At 43.2% G+C, this 18,494-nt stretch overlaps 1 protein-coding gene across 1 annotated transcript in view; it reads left to right on the top strand.

The window, feature by feature from the left end:
- Positions 1 to 18,494, top strand: part of LOC113406617 (cysteine and tyrosine-rich protein 1-like) — a 69,232-nt gene that overhangs the window by 47,946 nt on the left and 2,792 nt on the right. The window contains exon 3 of the mRNA XM_026652313.1: positions 17,501 to 17,658. Within this exon, the coding sequence (XP_026508098.1) occupies positions 17,501 to 17,658 (158 nt within the window). The remainder of the gene's footprint in view (positions 1 to 17,500; positions 17,659 to 18,494) is intronic.

The raw sequence follows: 18,494 nt of genomic DNA on the forward strand, positions 1-18,494 counted from the left end.
GAGAAGTTTGAAAAAAAATTCTGTTTACAGACCATTCTGCCAATATAGCTCAATTTTTCAATATTTCTGTTTTTTATTACTAGGGCCATTTGCATAGAAATGAGCCTCTCTGGCTTGTGGATATCATCATTGTTTTGCAAAGTAGTAATGTTCCAGTGCTGTTACAGAAGCCTAATTTAGTAAAGTACGTAGTATAAGAAGGAACACCTAAGGACGAGGAATATTTTTTTATTCCAGATTGTTTTTAAATGATGGAGTGTGATGGTGAGGGTTTGGGAGCATCTTCTTCCACTGAGAATCTGGGTGTTGTGCATTCTTTTGAGAGGCTATTGTAGAATGTTTTTATAATATAATTTTAAGGCAGCCTAGTAGTGCCAAAGTCCTGCATGATATGGGAACATGAGGCAAAGGAACATTTTAGTTACATAACAAGTAATGGATGAAAACCCAGGCCCTGATTCAGCAAATCACTTAAGCACTTGAGTAGTTCTGTCGATTTCAGTGGGAATACTCATATGCTTAAAGTTAAACATGTGCTAAGCACTTCGCTGAATTGGGACCCCACTGAGATTACATAGCTCTTCCCCTATAGTCTGTAGGGAAAATCCTTCCCATCTTACATGCATGAGTAAGGTGAGCTGGTTTTATCCCTGCATCTGTGCCTATCAGTGGCAAAGAAAATAAGTAAGACTATGCTAAAAATTGTGGAGAAACGTTTCTAGTAATAATGAGCCAAATTCTGGCCAGCCCCTAAGTGGATGTGCAAAGGGGAAGTGGGATACAAGGAACTCATCTCACACCCTGTATAGGAACTGGCCAGAATAGGTATAAGGGGTGCATAGTATTTCTTCCTTCCTTGCACCCCAGTGGACATAGATGCCTGAAAAGGGGCAGGAAGGGGCTGGGTCATGTTTCCACCCTTACTCCATGCTGGCCAGGGTAAATACTCTGGTGCTGTGAGCACATCAGTGTTTGTGTTCTCTGGTACTCCTTAAGAGGAATTCTGGCTGATTCATTAATAATTTGTCCTTCCTCAATACCTCCAACACTCCTTCAGGTGAAAGAAGAATCTAGCTCAGTATTATTTAAATTATCATGTTCACAGGTTTTTACAGTTCAGTGGCACCTTCTGCATCCTCAACACCATCACCTTCTTTGGGTAAAATGACCTTAATTATTGCACTTTCTGGAACATACAAGAGAAACAAAACAAAGCAAAACAAAAACAAAAACTAACTTTGCAAACAGAAATTTCCTGTTTAATCCTTCATAATCTATTTCTTTAGAAATGTAAACTGATTCCCATCACCAATCACTTCCATGTTTAATAAATATAATGTACACATCTGATATTACAGCCATGTTTAACTTGTGCTTGTCTAATCACCTTAATCACAGTTTGCTGGTGATCTCTGCTTATTACATTACACAATAGGGCCCCAATCCTGAGAAGATATATGCACATGCTTAAAGTTATGCATATGTATAGGTATTTGCAGGATCAGGGCCTTGGAAGATAGTCCTGGTTCTCTTGAAGTCATTGGCAGAACTCCCATTGTCTTCAGTGGAACAGAATTGGGCCCTGCCCTTCTTACAAGTCATAAAAGACACGAGTTATCTCCAGAGGGCTCATGCAGCTTCTGGGAAGAGAAAAGGTAAAGAAAGTAAACAATGTTGTAAATTTGACAAGGAAAGGAATGCTGAAGAGATTCACCTTTAATTTAGAAGCTGAAAGATTCAAAGCCCATTTTATTATTTATTAGTAAGTGGGCTGAATTTTAAAGTACATTAGAAAGAAGAGAAGAAAATATTTTTATTTTGTGTTTTTCCCCCACTCTGCTACAGAATTGAATTTTCAGTGTCTTATTTTTAGTGAAAGATTTGGAAAAAAATCTATGCCAGATCATTCAAAGCCCAGATAGAATTATTCAGACTTAAAAAATACAATCCCAGATAGCGTTGCCTTTTAAAAGATATTTCACTGTTGTTTTATTCCTCTGACAATATATATAAAGATATAATTTTCGTTTTAAAAATTAGGGTGTAAATAATTAATGAAGTTGGGGCTTTAATTTCCCACTATGGATTCCAGGGGATAATTCTGATAATTTAGTTTCTAAAAATACATCTGTTTCATTTTTACTCTATTTTCCAGCTTTCCTAAAGACAATAAAATCTTCCTATTTGAATTGGAATTTAATAAATCTTAACTGTATTTCTTGGGCATGACTTAAGTTCTGGGAATGAAATGTTACAAAAATAAAGTCTAAAGCTTTTTTCCTATTCCGTAAAAATAGTGTTGCATCTGTGTTTCATTCAAGAGATTTCTCTTTGGGTATTACATATTCTTTTATTTTGCAGTTATGTGTACCACACACACAAAAAGGACTAACGGAGCAATTTTTCTTAAGGGACAAAATTCACACCTCCCTGAATAAAGCAAGGGTTAATCATCCATAGGCCTGGTCCAAAGCCCACTAAAGTCAGTTGAAAGAGTCCCATTGACTTTAGTGGTCTTTGGATTAGATTGTATGTGTGGTGAACTCTGCAGGGATTGGAGAAGGTGGAATTTACTCCATCATCCCAGTTGGCCGGCTGTGGAAATTGTAAGCGGGAGTAGTTACCATAGCCTGCATGCAAATGGGTTCAGTCAGAGTTGATACAGGCCTTGACTACACTATGGGGCTAAATCATCCTAAAATTATGTTACTTCAGCAACGTGAATAATGTAGCTGGAGTCGACATAGTTTAGGTCGACTTACTGTGTTGTCTACACCATTCTGGGTTGACGGGAAACACTCTCCTCTCGACTTACCTTACTCTTCTCATTCCGGTGGAGTAACGGAGTCGACCGGAGAGCGCTCTGTGGTCGATATAGCGGGTCTTCAGTAGACCCGCTAAATCGACCCCCATTGCATCGATCGCAACAGTATTGATCTCTGGTAAGTGTAAGCATGGCCACAGACTATCCTTCAGCAGTACACAATGGATGTGCCTCTACCTGTTCCAAGATCATCTCCTCCTGAAGAGGTACCATGCTGTTGAAGTGGTGCAGTGGGCCTTGCATGAGTGTTCAGTATTGGGGGGAATTTCATCCATAGAGCCAGATCCTGTTTCCACTGAAATAAGTGACAATATTACCATTAACTCCAGTGGGTGCAGGTTTGGGACTAAAGTGGTCATCTGTTTATATTATAGTTTTCTAGGAATCTCTATCAAATTCTGGTCAGTGATGCTAACATAAAAGCACTCTCAGCAAGAAATATAAAGAGAACTAGAATTGATGTCATCAGTAGAACTTATTTTGCTCTTATTATGTCATTGCTGTGCTTTAGGTGGCCACTTGTCATCGTGGTCCATTGATATGAACAGAATTAAAAGTTATTGGGGCTCTTCCAATGCAATGTATCTGTGGCTCTCTATTAAAAGAGGAGATCTCTTTGACTATATAATGCTTGTTCCTTGAGCATTTGTTTGAGTAACTTGTTCCTTATAAGGCACCTCTATGCAAATTGGGTTTCTTTCCTCAGAGGGCTCGTCTGGATTTTTGCATTTGTTGACTAATATTTTCTTTTGACAGCCATTAGTAGATGGCAATACAGTTCTTTCTAGTGATTCACTAATGGAGCGCTTAGAGAATGTACAATATTCAGTAGAAAAATTCTTGTATTTGAGAACAAGCCTTAGCAATTTTATATAAGCTGTTGGATCTGTTTCTAGAGTATTTGTGTTTCCACCGTGAAGGAAAGAATGTTATTCTGTGGCCTTAGCCTTTCCAGAGCTGTGGAAGATAGTTTGAGTCAATAGCATATAGTCTGACATGAAGTATGCCACACTTTGGCTTATGACTCTCTTGGTGTATTAGTGATTGCATATGTATGCACATACAACACCACTCAACTGGAGTTGTGTCTTATCGTTTTCAGGAAGTTTGATTTCCAGGTCTAACTTCCGCTTTTCTAGGTACTTAACTTTTCCAACTCAGCCAGATATCTTTGAATTGTTGGTAATCTATTCCTTTTAATTATAATAATCACAAACACACATTTATTTTGATTTTTTTGTTCATTTATTTTGTCCTTTTGTTTTCAGTTTTTAGTTTTAATAATTCTTTCAACCACTACACTTCTCAAAGAAAAGCAACCATGTGTTTTGACATTTGAGACTAAACAATAGCTGTTCTATCTCTAATGCACTGGGAGAGGGAGCAGGTAGTCTTCCTCTGTGTGTGTGAGTGGATGCATGTGGGAAAGAGATTTATCTAGTACAGGGGTGGCAAACTATGGCCCGGGGGCCACATCCGGCGATTTAGACGTTTTAATCCGGCCCTCGAGCTCCTGCTGGGGTGTGGGGTCTGGAGCTTGCCTCGCTCCAGCCAGGGAACGGGGTCGGGGGCTTGCCCCGCTCCACGTGTGCCATGGCTGCGTGACTCCCAGAAGCAGCAGCATGTCCCCCCTCTGGCTCTTACGCACAGAGGCAGCCAAGGGGCTCTGCACGCTGCCCCTTCCCCAAGTGCCAACCCCACAGCTCCTATTGGAGGGGAACCACGGCCAATGGGAGCTGCAGGTGCAGCGCCTGCGGACGGGACAGGACGCGGAGCCGCCTGGCCGCATCGCCGTGTAGGAGCTGGAAGAGGGACATGCTGCTGCTTCTGGGAGCTCCTTGAGGTAAGCGCCGCCCGGAGCCTGCGCCCTGATCCCCCTCCCCGCTCTGAACCCCTCGGTCCCAGCCCGGAGCACCCTCCTGCGCCTCCAACCCCTCATCCCCAGCCACACCCCAGAGCCCACACCCCCGCCCAGAGCCCTCACCCTCCCCCGCACCTCAACCCCCAGTTTCGTGAGCATTCATGGCCCGCCATACAATTTCCATACCTAGATGTGGCCCACCCTGATCTAGTACTTGCAACAGTTCTCAGCAACACACGGGTTTGTAACATTCCTGTTTGCCTCAGCACACTAGTGCAGAAGACAGCCATAAACTGGATGTGTTCCAGGACTGAGTGAGGCATCCTTGTCTGTGCAGTCTCAGGCATATACTGCCACAGATAAAGCATATCTGAACCCAGTTCGCACTGTGCATCAGCAACTGCCAGGTCTCTGACCTCAGCATTATGGAAGTTTTATTGATTACACTGATAAAATGCCACCTTCCATGTCACTCATCCACTTAATATTCTCCCCACAAGCTTGTGCTCCTCTGCCTCACAGGGCTGTACTTAAGGGCCTAGTCTTGCCACCTCTTTAATTAATGCTTACTCATGTGGGTAACATTGCAGATAATGATCAGATCTATGTGTGATGTTCTCAGTGAAATCTAAAATCATAAAAAACTTGCCTGATTTAGGGGTTTGTTACAAACTTGAAACATGGAACAGGTTCATTGAAAGCCTCAGGAGGACCATGAACCTCTCACATTCACCTGACCTGACCTGATTTGATTTGGCATTGAAGCTATGGCACGTCCACTGTGGATGCAAACTTAAGTGAAACTTGGTGGGTTTTGATCTGAGGTTTTGGATTCCTCCAAATACCAAGTTCAAAAGTGTAAATGAAGGTTGCAAATTGAAAAGCAAATAAAATGTTCAAACAAACCCTGTGAAGCAAAAACACAGAATCTGACATAGCTCTAGAAATGAGCTGGTGGAAATATGTGAAGCCAAATGTTTTCAGAAGCTGATGTAAATAAACAGGACTTCAAACATTTACCAAACAAACACTAGTCAGAGCATTCTGGGAGGCACTTAAACCTACCTAACCAAGCTCATGTCAAAAGTGGGTTATTACTAGAGTTCTATCGAGTGGTAGCAATTTTATTGGAAGCATTACATGCCAATCTGTCCTCCCCGCTTTTCTTTGGCTGGGGGTTTGGAAGGAGCTCAACTCCCTTCCTCGGCTGTTAGAGATGTTGCTCCTTTTTTGTTGTGCTCCCATCGCTTTCCTGGCTTCTGACTCAGAAGGTGCTTTTTAACAGTAGTGTGGGACCAGTAATACCAAGGACCAAAAGCAACAAAAAGAGCATCATGTAAAACAAGACAAATGTGATTACACTAAGTGCAACACTGTCACCCTCCCAGCTATAGATACAATGTCTGGGTCACTGATCAAGGCCTCTGAGCAAGCTCAACAATGTGGAACATTTCCAAAAGTGGAAATTCCATTACAGGTTCTATTTCCTTTCCAGGCAGCTCCTGGAAAACTCTAATTTCATGAGATTGCAACAGGAGGACTGGGGAGGGGTGGGACGGAGTAAAGAATAGAAAATAGAGAGAGAAAAGGCACATCAAACTAAACTGAGGGGCTGGGGTTCAAATACCTTTGTAGCACCTAGCTCAAACAAGTAGGAGGGCAAAGTCAATAACTGGAAGCTTGGGGCACTGTCCTGATCAAAATACTTTAAAATAAAAAGTAGAAAAGCTATCATTTCTGATATTGCAGCGTTAATAGCATTTTTCTGTATCACTTTTGTTTTAAGTTAAATGTATTGACAGTTTTTCAAATGGCAGTAAAAACATTTAATTTCTTTACTATCGGACTGATTGCCTCAGGGTTTAAAAGCCATGATCTGGATCTCTTCACTTTTAAAATTCAAGTTCAAACACAGAACAGATCTAGACTGATCAAAATTTAGTTGCTTACTATTATCAGGTTATAGCCTGAAACCATTTCCTATTCTGCAAAACATGCTAATTTTACTGTTCTGTTGTCCTCCCAACCTCCCTGATCCCCGCCCCCTTATCTGTGTTATCTGCCTTTCATGCGGTGTCATAAACCTACTGATGAGCTCTTCAGGACAGCGACCTTCTTCTTGGGACTTGCTCACTGGTGCCCTGATCCTTGACTGGGACACCTAAGCACTACTGTAGTACAAACTGATGATAATGTTATCCTATGTGAAATGATTTAGGGATGTCAGGTGCTTTTCTGCACCAGAGTTGCAGTCAGGACAGAAAGTCCAAGACTGAATGGATGTGGTTTTCAAACTACAATGATCTTTGTACCCTGGAGGTGATTCCATAGCTGAGGCATGATGCTGGGAAGCTGGGGGCATGCATGCACTGACACGCTGTACTGTTCTACTGAGAGATGACTTCAGTTCCAAGGTCACTTCAGCAGTTTCCACAAGAACTAAATTCATTTCCTGTTTTGTTACAAGAAATAAAATCGACAGAAAGGCCTTTCCGTGTGTGTCCTGAATGCGCTGAGCGGGACATCCTGCATCGTCCTCTGTGGGTGCAGAGGGCAGAGTTGTAGAGGAACTGAGATGCTTCTCTATTGTTCAGTGGATGGGGAAGGGAGGGAGCATGCATCCCCTTCATGGTGTTTTTCAAGCATCCCGGGGGCTCGCTGTTGTCAGGTGAGGGGATTTTGGAACAGGCTAGAGGATCCACAACTATATAAATCATTTGGCTCTTTCTCCCTATTGGGGGTGGGCACCTGGATCTTACAGACTTCTCCAGTGTAGCTTATTTGGAGCACTCTGTTGCCACTCTGTAACATTCCATTCTTATATCCCACGGCTGAGTTCTCCACTGCCCAGACAAACTACTCAGGTTAGGCGCCAGGGAGAGGAGTGTGCGGATGTGCATAAAGAAAGTAAGTACACTGTGTTCAGATGTTTCTGGAAAGATAACTTGTCTGAAAAGTCCATCCAAGGATTACACAGAAACCAGAACAAACTGTAATTATGTATCCTGTTATGTTGCAGTGTATATGATTTCCTCTCAGGTCCTATTTAAATATGCCTGACTACACTTCACTGGACGTGCAACTTTGTAACAAACTTGTAGGCTGTAACCTACTGTTCATGCATCGAAAATATGAAAAGACAAAAGATATTGTTCTTAATCCCGTGTAGTGTTATGTCTGTCCTGAGCTGCCAGCAGAGAAGGGGGAATGAAGGTTAGGGTTTGCAGTGTACTGTATGCCCAAAGGGCTGTACTTTTGCTTTTTCACAGTGCTTATACTTCTCAAGGCACTTTGTGGGCTGAACTGTTTAAAAAAAAAACCTCACCTTGTCAGTATCAAAGAGGGAAAAAATCAATTTGGACAGAATCAAACATCAGCAGCATATTTAGATACATGATCTGATCTCAGTAAAACAGAATTAATGAAGTAATAGTTGAAATCCTAAAGTAGCTGTTGGTGTACTTTTAAAAGATTGATTAGTGTGCCGATCTTTAAATTAGTAATTGCTTGTTGAAAATAGTATTACCTTCAGGTGCTTGCTTGGGGAATTTTAGTTTAAAAAAGGAATTCCATGTATAGAGTACCAGCTGGACTGGGCGCTAGGCCTGATTCTGAGTTGCTCTGATTCTGTACTGGGCACAGAAATGGAAGAAGGGGCAAAAGTGACTTTCAGCCATTTTTGCATTCCCTGTATTCTCAGAGCCACAAGGGGGACTGCCAGACACTTGGAGTAAATTAGAGCGGCCTCAGGGGTACTCTCATTTATCCCTATACACTCCATAGCCCCTTAGTAGCCATGGACAGCCAAGAAGAATAGCCTGAATGCGCTGTCCAATGCCCACCTGGGGTTGGGTTGACATAGTACCATTCCACCAGTTCTGTGCTGAATGGGGAATCCTCTTATACAGGGGATATATCCTGTATACCGTTTATACCCAGTTCAAGTGGGGAAAAGAGAATCCTATATATACAAATTATGTTTTAAAATATAAAAATAAGGAAGTGAGTAGGAGTTTTGCCTAAGTAAAGACTGCAGAATAAGGCCTCAAAGGCAAAACCAGTCCTACTTCAGTTGCTATTCTCTATGCCACTTATTACATTAAACACTGGTGAAGGAACAAAATGGACACCTTGTAGAATCAAACATGTGGGTTTATTATGCACAGTGCTGGCGGAGTGTCACTTTGCTTATTAGGCTCAGAGACACTACCAAACAATTGATTACAAAGGATTATATGGATTTTTCATGGGCGGAGGGAAGTGACGGGGTGGGTGGTCCCGAGCCCCTGAATAGGTCTAGCAGCAAGACAAGATAAGCACAGCAGCCAATAGTCAAAAGATTACATAATGTCTCCACCCATGGTTTCAGGTTAACAAGTAACATACAATTAGTAGTACACAGCTGTTTTTCTTTAAACAATGTATAAAGTGTATTAGTATAAAATATATATGTTGAATTTTGATTTGGGGTCCACAGGAATGAGGTAGCCCTTCTGATTGTCCAACTGGTACCTACCTGGGGATTAAAACAAAAAGACATTTGAAAAGTATATGGCAACAGATTGTTTCATTTGTGTTTCTAAAGGCGGACATTAGTATCTGTGAGAAGCAGGAGGAGGGTGTCATATTTCATACTGACATGTTTGAACCTCTTCCATAAACTCAAGTTTGGTGTGTGGGGAGAGCATGGCTACCTCCTCTGCCAGAGGAGTGGACACAAACATAATGGGCTCCTTTCATTCCTTTGGTCTGTTTGCAGCTTCAGATAAAAGTGCCAATTATTGCTCCCCATCTGGCATTTTGCTGACCAACCTTATTTTAGTAAAAAGCAAGGTTGTCTCTTGTTTGTTCTGTTTCTTTTAGCTAAGATTGTTTACTGTTTACTGAGCCTCTGGCCTCTTGACCAAACTCTGGACTTTGGGCCTGTAAAAAGAGCTGACATAGCCCATATCAGGGTTTTACATAAACAGCACATGGATTTTGGCCCTGCAACTGGGTATTAGCTAGCCAAACAATTTCACTGAGTCATAGGTTTGGCAGTTTTCTGACTTTATGCAGCCCAGGTTACAAAGGCTTCTATTAAGGTGTTCCAGGGTTATGATCACATTGTAGTGGAAAGTCTGCCCAGAAGCAACGAGCCCTGGGAAGCCAGAGGATGTACTGAATCAATCAGTCTAACGTAAGCTTCGCCAATGGAACTCCTATAGCAGGGGTCGGGGGTCGTGAGGTTATTACATGGGGGGTCACAAGCTGTCAGCCTCCACCCCAAACCCTGCTTTGCCTCCAGCATTTATAATGGTGTTAAATATATAAAAAAGTGTTTTTAATTTATGGGGGGGGTCACACTCAGAGGCTTGCTGTGTGAAAGGGGTCACCAGTACAAAAGTTTGAGAACCGCTGTCCTGTAGTGTCCCAGCCATAAATTAAAACTTCCCTCCCTGGCAAAATCCCTGCAGGTGAGTAATAATAGAGTAGTCTGCCCTCCATGGGGAGGTAAATCCCCTTCAGGTACAGCTGCCCCTGCTAGGATGGAGGGGGGTTGCACTTTGAACAGTCCAGAAGGCATGAATCTGCCCTCTGTGTGTGAGGAAAAAGTGCACATGAGCCTGCTGGAGCTTTGCTGCAGACCTTACATGCATGTTAGTCCCAGTAAATTCAGTGGAAGTTCTGCCTATATAAACACAGCAAAATCAGACTTAATTAAAGATCCAAAGAGTTCATTTTTCAAACATACCATATGCTGGAACAGAGGATCAAAGAGCATAGAATATTATTTTTTATAATAGCATCTCAGAGAATGACTTTTTTAAATCCTGTAGCTTCATTTTTTAACACACTAGGGAAAATCCTTTAAGAGATATATTAGTGCTAGTAGTAGTATTCCAAAATTTGTGTTACATGTACCATTATTGATGTACAGTATTTACAAAAATTCAAAGCCAGCAAACCACTGGTGCCAACAACTGGCAACAAATTAACTGGAGAACTAAAAAAGTACAGAAAATTGAGACTTGATAGATCAGATGCATGAAATGAGGATTGTGAAAAGAGTACCCCCTTACTGTACCGAAACATAGTAAAATACAATGAGGATACTGGCCATCATATGTCTTTTAAGAACAATATTTCTTGCACCCTGTTAGGCTGGATTTCTGTAAATTTCCCAGAGTAAACTACCCCAATATAAGGACTTTTATGCTCGTATAACTTTGTCCATACTAGAGGCTTATACTACTTTAACTATATATTGTGTTCTAAACTGATATAACCATGTATGTCACATAGTGAGCTGACCCTTTAAGAGTATTGGGCTCAGCCCATCTCCCCAGGTGAAGGGAATAAGTCCAGGTGGCAAGGGATGGGAGCATGTGACTCAGAAGCAGGCCTGCTGGGAAATATAAGGGCAGCCTGAGGTCAGGGAAAGATTTAAAGGAGCTGAGATGGCTGCATGAGCTGCTTCACGTAGAAAGCCCTTTCTTAGGTCCCAGGTAGAGAGACTGGTAAGTGCAATTCTGCAGAGAGCAGCAGCCGGCTAGGAAGGTTTGAGTGCAGGGAGTAAGCCTGCTGGAGCAAAGTCTCAGCAGGGACAGGACTAAGAATCATCCACTAAGTAAGGGCTGTGGGACAGCTGGGAAGACGGTGGAATTTCTTGTATTTTCTTTTGAACTTTGCATCAATAAACCAGACCCCCCCCTCCGGATGGGGTGTTATTTGATGCATGATATCCTATATTGAGTGATTGGGGAGTCCGAGAGGCAGAAAGTGAGGCAGCGAATGGGTCTGAAGCCAGCCTGGCTAAATCCCAACTACATAGCAGTAGAAAAACTCTGTGCAGATTAGCTCTTTAAATTTCAGGAAAACTTCTACATTGTTTTGCATGTTCAAGTAGGGAGGGGTGTTCAATAGGCACAATTACTCTGAAGCAAATCTAAGCTATGGATCATCTGCATTTTATGCTTCAGAGGCACACAAGCCACAGTGCAAAGTAGATGTCACTGGAAATATAGTATTTTTCATTAATCAAGGTTGAAATTCACTTCATTAGCATAAATCCCAAGTTATCAAGCTTCTGCAGGGGAACGAAGTCAAGTAGGTGAAATCTACCCCCCTCAATGTAGAATATGGGTGTGGACCTGTAGTACTGTCCTGTCCTCAGTAGTCACTACTCTAGCCTGCGAGTTAGAGCAGTGGTGCCCAAACTTTTCCAGTCATTCCCCCCTTACCATTCTCAGAATTTAATGCACCAGCGCAGACATGAGAGTGGCAATACCCCGGCCAGAAGCTGCCGCGCTCCAGCTGCCCAGCAATGAAGGCAGCGCCACCACCAGTAACAACGCAGTAGTAATGGGGGACAATGCTGTTGCTGGTGGCGGCGCTGCCTTCAGCGTTGGGCTGCCAGAGAGTGGCAGCTGCTGGCTGGGGCATTCATGTTGTTTGCAATGTGGGAGGACAATTTTTTTTTAAACCCACTCCCATCCCGCAATACCCAATTATTTTTTTTATCCCACTCCCGTTATTATGGCAGCAGCTCCTGAGGGACCCAGGGGATCCCAGTTTCTTCATCTCCTCCCCGACCCCCCCCCCGAGAACCTCTTGTGCCCTCCCCCCTGTTTACGCAGCAGTGAGTTAGAGTAGTAGCTGCTGCCCCTCTGCCATTTGTGCAGGGCATTAAGGCCATTGCATTCACATAGTAGCCAGTTCTGTGGTCATTCTCCCTCTCATCCACCCATTAACACCCTCTGTGACAGCCTATGTAGGGTAGTTAGCGAGACCTCCTATGTGGTGAATGTGAGGTTCAGAGGCTTCTTGGATCACTGTTTACTGGCAGCCTCCCTGTACAGCCCAGCAGAAGATCTGAAAAGATTCTGTGGGCCTTGCACCAGCAGAAATGTTGACTGGTAAAATATAAATGTGTTGTTAGTGATGGGGAAAGGAAACTTGTCTTTTGAATATTTTATTGTTACCCCCAAGGATGTCCTTTGGAATTTCTTTTTTACAAAAAAAAAAAATCTTTTCTTCTCCCCCTTTACATTTCTGTATACTCTTTTTCCGTCGCTATTTCTAAGGCTATTTTTTTTCCCCTCTAGGCATATCTTTTCTATGAAGGACCTTGCATAAGGTTTCCTTTAAACTGTTGTACTTCAAAGTTTTCTCTTTCCTTCAAATCTTCCTAGTTGCTATGTGATTCTGCTGTGCAGTTTCTAGGTCTTCCTTTGCTTTGCTGTCCTTTTTCTCTAAAGACACTCCCCCTTGATGAAACTTGCAGTGGTGATAGCATGAAAAATGTCATCTGTATCCTCTTAATACTGAGTGAAAGAGAGAGAGAGAAAGAGCATGCATTTTATAATATAAAAGTTGATTCAATTTCTTTATAGGGTATTTAATTGAACAGGATCATGAAAATAGCATTTGGCCATGTCAGAAGGGTAAATAAATATATTTATGATTTTGCTTTATACATTGTAGCCATACCAAAGGTTATCCACAAAGTGAACAAGTGTTTATTTTTACATCATATCCACAGAACAGTCATTCCAACACACTAGTCATGTCAGGACTTGATTCTGAGAGTTTTAGCCTTTTGGAGCCTGATTTTCAGAAGTGCAGAGCACTCATAGCTCCAGCTGAAGTCAGTGGGAGCTATGGGGGCCCAGCACCTCTTAATAGCGTGTTCTGACTGTTCAGCTGATTAGCAGATAGCACTTTAATGCTGTAACACTCTCTTCAAAATCCTCTTAATCTTCTTCTTTTTTTTTTTTTTTTTAACAAATGCAGTACTTGGCTCACATAATAATGTAAAATGCATGACCCGTGGGTCTGATTCAGCGGGCTTTGGATCAGCCCCTACTTGAACAGAGAAGCCATTTGAGTGTAGGCAGCTCCTTCTCCATGTCTCATGCTGTCACTAACAAACTGTCTAAAAGCTAGCCTCTAAAGACCACGTTAATGCAAAATCTGACTTCATAAATAGAAACAAAAATGGTTAGCAGGGGTGAAAGTAGAAATAGGGACTTACCAGTACGGGGCTGGGCTGGGGCCGGCTCTGGCCCCCGGAAGGGGCGGGGCCTCAGGCGGAAGGAGTGGGGATGGGGGGGTCGGAGCCAGCCCCGGCCTGCCCTGTACCAGTAAGTGCCCTCCCTCTCCCCCGCCGGGGAGCAGCGGGGGCTCCGGCAGCAGTTTAAAGGGCCCAGGGCTCAGCCGCTGCTACCGCCCCAAGCCCTTTAAACCGCTGCCGGAGCCCCCAGCTGCTGCTGCTGCCGCAGGGCTCCGGGGGCTATTTAAAGGGCCCGGGGCTCCCCTGCCTCTACCGCCCTGGGCCCTTTAAATAGCCACCGGATCCCTGGGGTAGCAGCGGCGGCGGGGCTCCGGCAGCAGTTTAAAGGGCCGGGGGGGTAGAGGCAGCGGTAGCCCCGGGCCCTTTAAATAGCCCCCAGAGCCCCGCTGCTACTCCAGGGCTCTGGTGGCTATTTAACGGGCCCAGGGCAGTAGAGACAGCGGGAGCCCCAGCCCTTTAAATAACCCCAGGAGCCCCGCTGCTCCTCATCCAGGTATTTGGACATATTTTGCCACATTTACATTGAGTAGTACCTTACTCCATGAGTAGTTCCATTGATTTCAAGTCTATGCCTGTTGTAAAGTATTAACTCGGCATAAGGAGTGCAGAATCTGGCCCCACTGTATTTATATTGTTGCATTTTTAGGTCAGTCACTGTTTCCAGAGAAGTGGTTGGTGCTGTTTGGTTTTGAGATTGGGTTTTTTGAGGGGGAGGGAGAGTGCGGATGGAGGGTAGGGTTGGCCTTTATTCTTTTAACTGTGGTTTGAATTCCCCTCAGTTTGTAGGTTGTAATAATAATGAAAAAATAGTGAATTGTTTTAATCTCAAGAGCTTGAGTGAATGAGTGGGGCAGAGTAGATTTGCATATTTGGAACATTACTGTCGAACAGTTAATGTGGGAGACCTGCTTTACGTATACAAAGGAAAAATAAAACACTAAAATTATAGCCAGCCGTCCAGGGATGTTTGGTTTCAGGTTCTGTTTCTTTCACGTAGGAGATAGTTTAAGCACAACAATTTTCTGTATGATTTTCTGATATTGCACTCTAGGGGAAGGTCACAATGATTCATCCATTTAATGGATATAATGGAAGCATTCATAGTACTGCAGTTGTTTATAATAAATGGAGCTTTCATTATGCCTTTGGTTTTTGTTTTGTCTTATTTTTTGGTAGTGTCATAAGAAGACTCTTTGGAAATGAAAGAATATCTCACAAAGCCTTTTCAGAATTTAACTTTTTTTTTTTTTTAATACGCCCATTGTTCCAAATGTGGCTAACTTGGTCCCAGAGAGAACTGGATGAACTTGATAACTGGAAGATCTCAGTCACATAGTCTAATGTTGCAACATTCTGTTATGTTACAAATGAGGGGCTTCCCATGTCCCACACTTTGACCCAAGCCTAGAAATGTGAAACACTTAATGCCTGTTGGTGAACACTGAGGGTTAGACCTATAAAGAGATTTAAGCACCTTTAGACACCTAAATCAACAATGTAAACCCTCAGAACCCCTGCACAGCTGCTGCCTAACCCTGTAGGTGAATAAGGTCCTTAGGTGTCTACGTTTCCACCAGTAAAGACCTCTACATTTCTGTTGGTGGGCATGCACAAAGCCACCTAATTCCTGATACCACTGAGCTCTAAACCCTGGCAGGATTCTCAAACTAGGCAATTCCCTGCCTATCTCAACTGCAGGGCCTGCTCTGGCAGAGGTTCCTGGGGGCTGTCTACAGGATTGGGCCCCCTACAGAACAAGGAGTTGCCGCTGTGCCCATTATGCCCAGTAGTCCAATTGTTAGAGCATGAGAAATTGAGGTTTAAATCCCCCCTCTGAGTAATTCAGAACAGGTACTTGAACCCAGGGTCTCCCACATCCCAGGTGAGTGCCCTTATCTTAGTGTTTTATAAAATACTTTATATATGCATTGGGCCAGTGAGAATGACTCTTTAGCCCAGTGGTTAGGGCACTGTCCTGGGAGACCCCAATTCTAGTCTGCTCTAATAACCATACAAATGTTTTATAAAAAAGTGGAATAGCTTCAACAGGAGAGATTGAGAGAGACCCACCCCAGAATAGCCCACTGTCTGATAGCTATGACACACCTGCAATGTGGGAGGCCTGCTTTCAAGACAGGCAGAGTGGGGACTTGAATCTGGGTTTCCACATCCTGAGCAAGCACTCTAAATGCTGGGCTATTGGCTATAAGGAGGTGCCACCACCACTGTTCTTTGCAAAAAAGGGCTGGCTTAGGTGCCTACCATCAGGAGAGGGTTCACAGCTGTGAATCCTGATGGGAGTCAGGCTTCTAACTCCCTTTGAGGGCATAAACATTTCCTTCTGGCTAGCCTAGGTAGCTCTTCAGTGTGATGGCCTCTGTGAATCCCATTCTTAGGCACCTGAGTCTCCCTCTTTACTGTATAAAGAGCCTAGATGCCTCACTTGGGCACAAAACACTGAGCCTAAGTCCCTTTTGTGGATCTAGAGAGGCCCCTGGATCCATATGTAGACACCTGAATAAATGGTCTGATTTTCAGAAGTGTTGGGCTCTTGCAGTTACCATTGACTTCAACTGAAGCAGCTGGGCACTCAGCATTTTGAAATGCATTCCAGGGCTGACACTTGTATATGAAAACCAACACATTATAAACCCTGTTTTATTTATAACTTTCAGTTTTTCGCAATGCTTTATTTTCTGCATTGCAAGATATCCTATTGTAGCTTATTTGTTATTGAACAAAGTATCAAATTAGAAGACATAAAATATACATAACAGTATCCACAAGGTTGCTATGTAGAATCCTGGTTTGAAAGTAAAATGATGCACAGAATAAAAATATTCAGTAAACTGCATTTTCTCTTTGTAAAAGTCACGACTATCAATGCCTATCTCGCACATTGTGCATGCTTCACTGACTGCGCAGAATAACAAGACTGAGCGAGCCTAGGGTGTATCATAAGGGCTAATGTTGGTCCTCAATATCAGGAGCTCTTCATGTATACCTAAAAGAAGAATTTTGACCCAAAGTGTAAGTGCAACAGGGCTTCCTTCTTCCAAATGGTTTGGAACTACAGTCTGATTAATCACTTTGGGGGGAAAGGTAACGGGTAAATTGAGCCCCTATGACTGTTTTGTTTTGTTTTTATCATTGTGCAAGTATACATGCTGGATGCACCAGAAGATGTGGGAAAGAATGACCAAATTGAATTTGCTTCTTATTATTCACAATAGAGAAGATTCTCCTAAATCTGGAGTTGGACAGGTACACAATTCTGGGTACTAAAAAAACGTTCTGACCCAAAATATAGCAAAGACCAGAACAATGCAGATGGAAACATTCCATGCCAGCACCTTGGGATGCCCTTGGAATTATTATGGGAAATTGACCTTTTTCTAAAGAGAAAAGAATAGTGATTTTCCTTCTAGGGGAACAACTGCATAATGGGGTGGAGGAGAAACTGTCCTGCACAATATTTAAAAGTCATTTATGCCTGCCCTGGAATGAGACAATTTAACATACAGTAAATCAGGAGAATGACCTGGCTCAATGTTCTAGGTGACTTTGAATTAACTGTCTCATTTTGTGTGTGTCTGGGATCTTCATGTTTGTTTAGATGCTGTGATGGGTTGATTTCTGTGGTATTTCCAATAATCAATACGCATTTTTGTTTAAAATGAGGAACGCTGAAGAGGAAAGGATTTCTTTCTTTAAACTGCCTTTGGCTGAAGCTGACTGCATATTTCCTCTTACATTGCAGAGGCACAGCAATAGCAGGGATTGTATTTGGTATCGTATTTATAATGGGAGTGATTGCCGGCATCGCCATCTGTATCTGCATGTGCATGAAGAACAACCGTGGGACTCGAGTAGGGGTCATCAGAACTACGCACATCAACACCATCAGCACCTATCCGGGTGAGGATGCTAAGTTACTCCTTCATAAGATTGCCAAAGAATTCCATAGGAAATGTTCATAATAGAGCTATATTCTTTAATCATTATGATTTCATAGCAGTGGCAATTTTAGTGGGGGTTCATGGAGTCAATTTTACCCACAGAAATCATGAACCCCCCACTAATGCCGCAAACCTGAGTGGTGCTGCAACCCTGGCCACCCCATTGCAACACCCAGAACAGGGAGCCAAGCCCATCCCCCCAGGACCGCCACTACAGGTTGAGTGTGGACCAGGCTCACACTCCAACACCTCCCTCCCCATCTTCAGGCCTCCTCTGCAGGCCAGGATTAGGGGTGTTGTGGTCGCAGGTGGTCGGTGCCCCTCTTGACTACAATAAGAAGAGTTTAGTTAAGTGCAGCCATTGAATGGGGAGATTACATCCACTCTTGGTTCATAGTAAGTAAAATAAAGATGTCAACAAAGGACAGCTGTTCCCAATAACTGAGGGCATGTCTACGCTGCAATTAAAACTGGCCTGTGCCAATGGACCCGGGCTCGCGGGGCTGTTTAATTGCAGTGCAGACATTCGGATTCGAGCTGCAGCCCGAGCTCTTGTACCCTTCCACCTTGCAAGGTCCCATGGCCAGGCTCCAGCCTGAGCTCAAATGTCTACACTACAACTAAACAGCCCCACGAGCCTGAGTCATTTAGCACAGGCCAGCCATGGGAATCCAATTGCAGTGTAGACATACCCTAAGATACTTTAAAAAATACTCCAGAGCAGTGTAAAGTGCACCCTGCCATCCCATCAAATGTTCAGGAGTTGGGTGGGTGTGGTTTCAGTGCTTGGGGAAG

This window comes from Terrapene carolina, unplaced genomic scaffold (genome assembly GCF_002925995.2).
Source record: "Terrapene carolina triunguis isolate 2854851 unplaced genomic scaffold, T_m_triunguis-2.0 Scaffold32, whole genome shotgun sequence".
In the NCBI taxonomy this organism is placed as follows: Eukaryota; Metazoa; Chordata; order Testudines; family Emydidae; genus Terrapene; species Terrapene triunguis.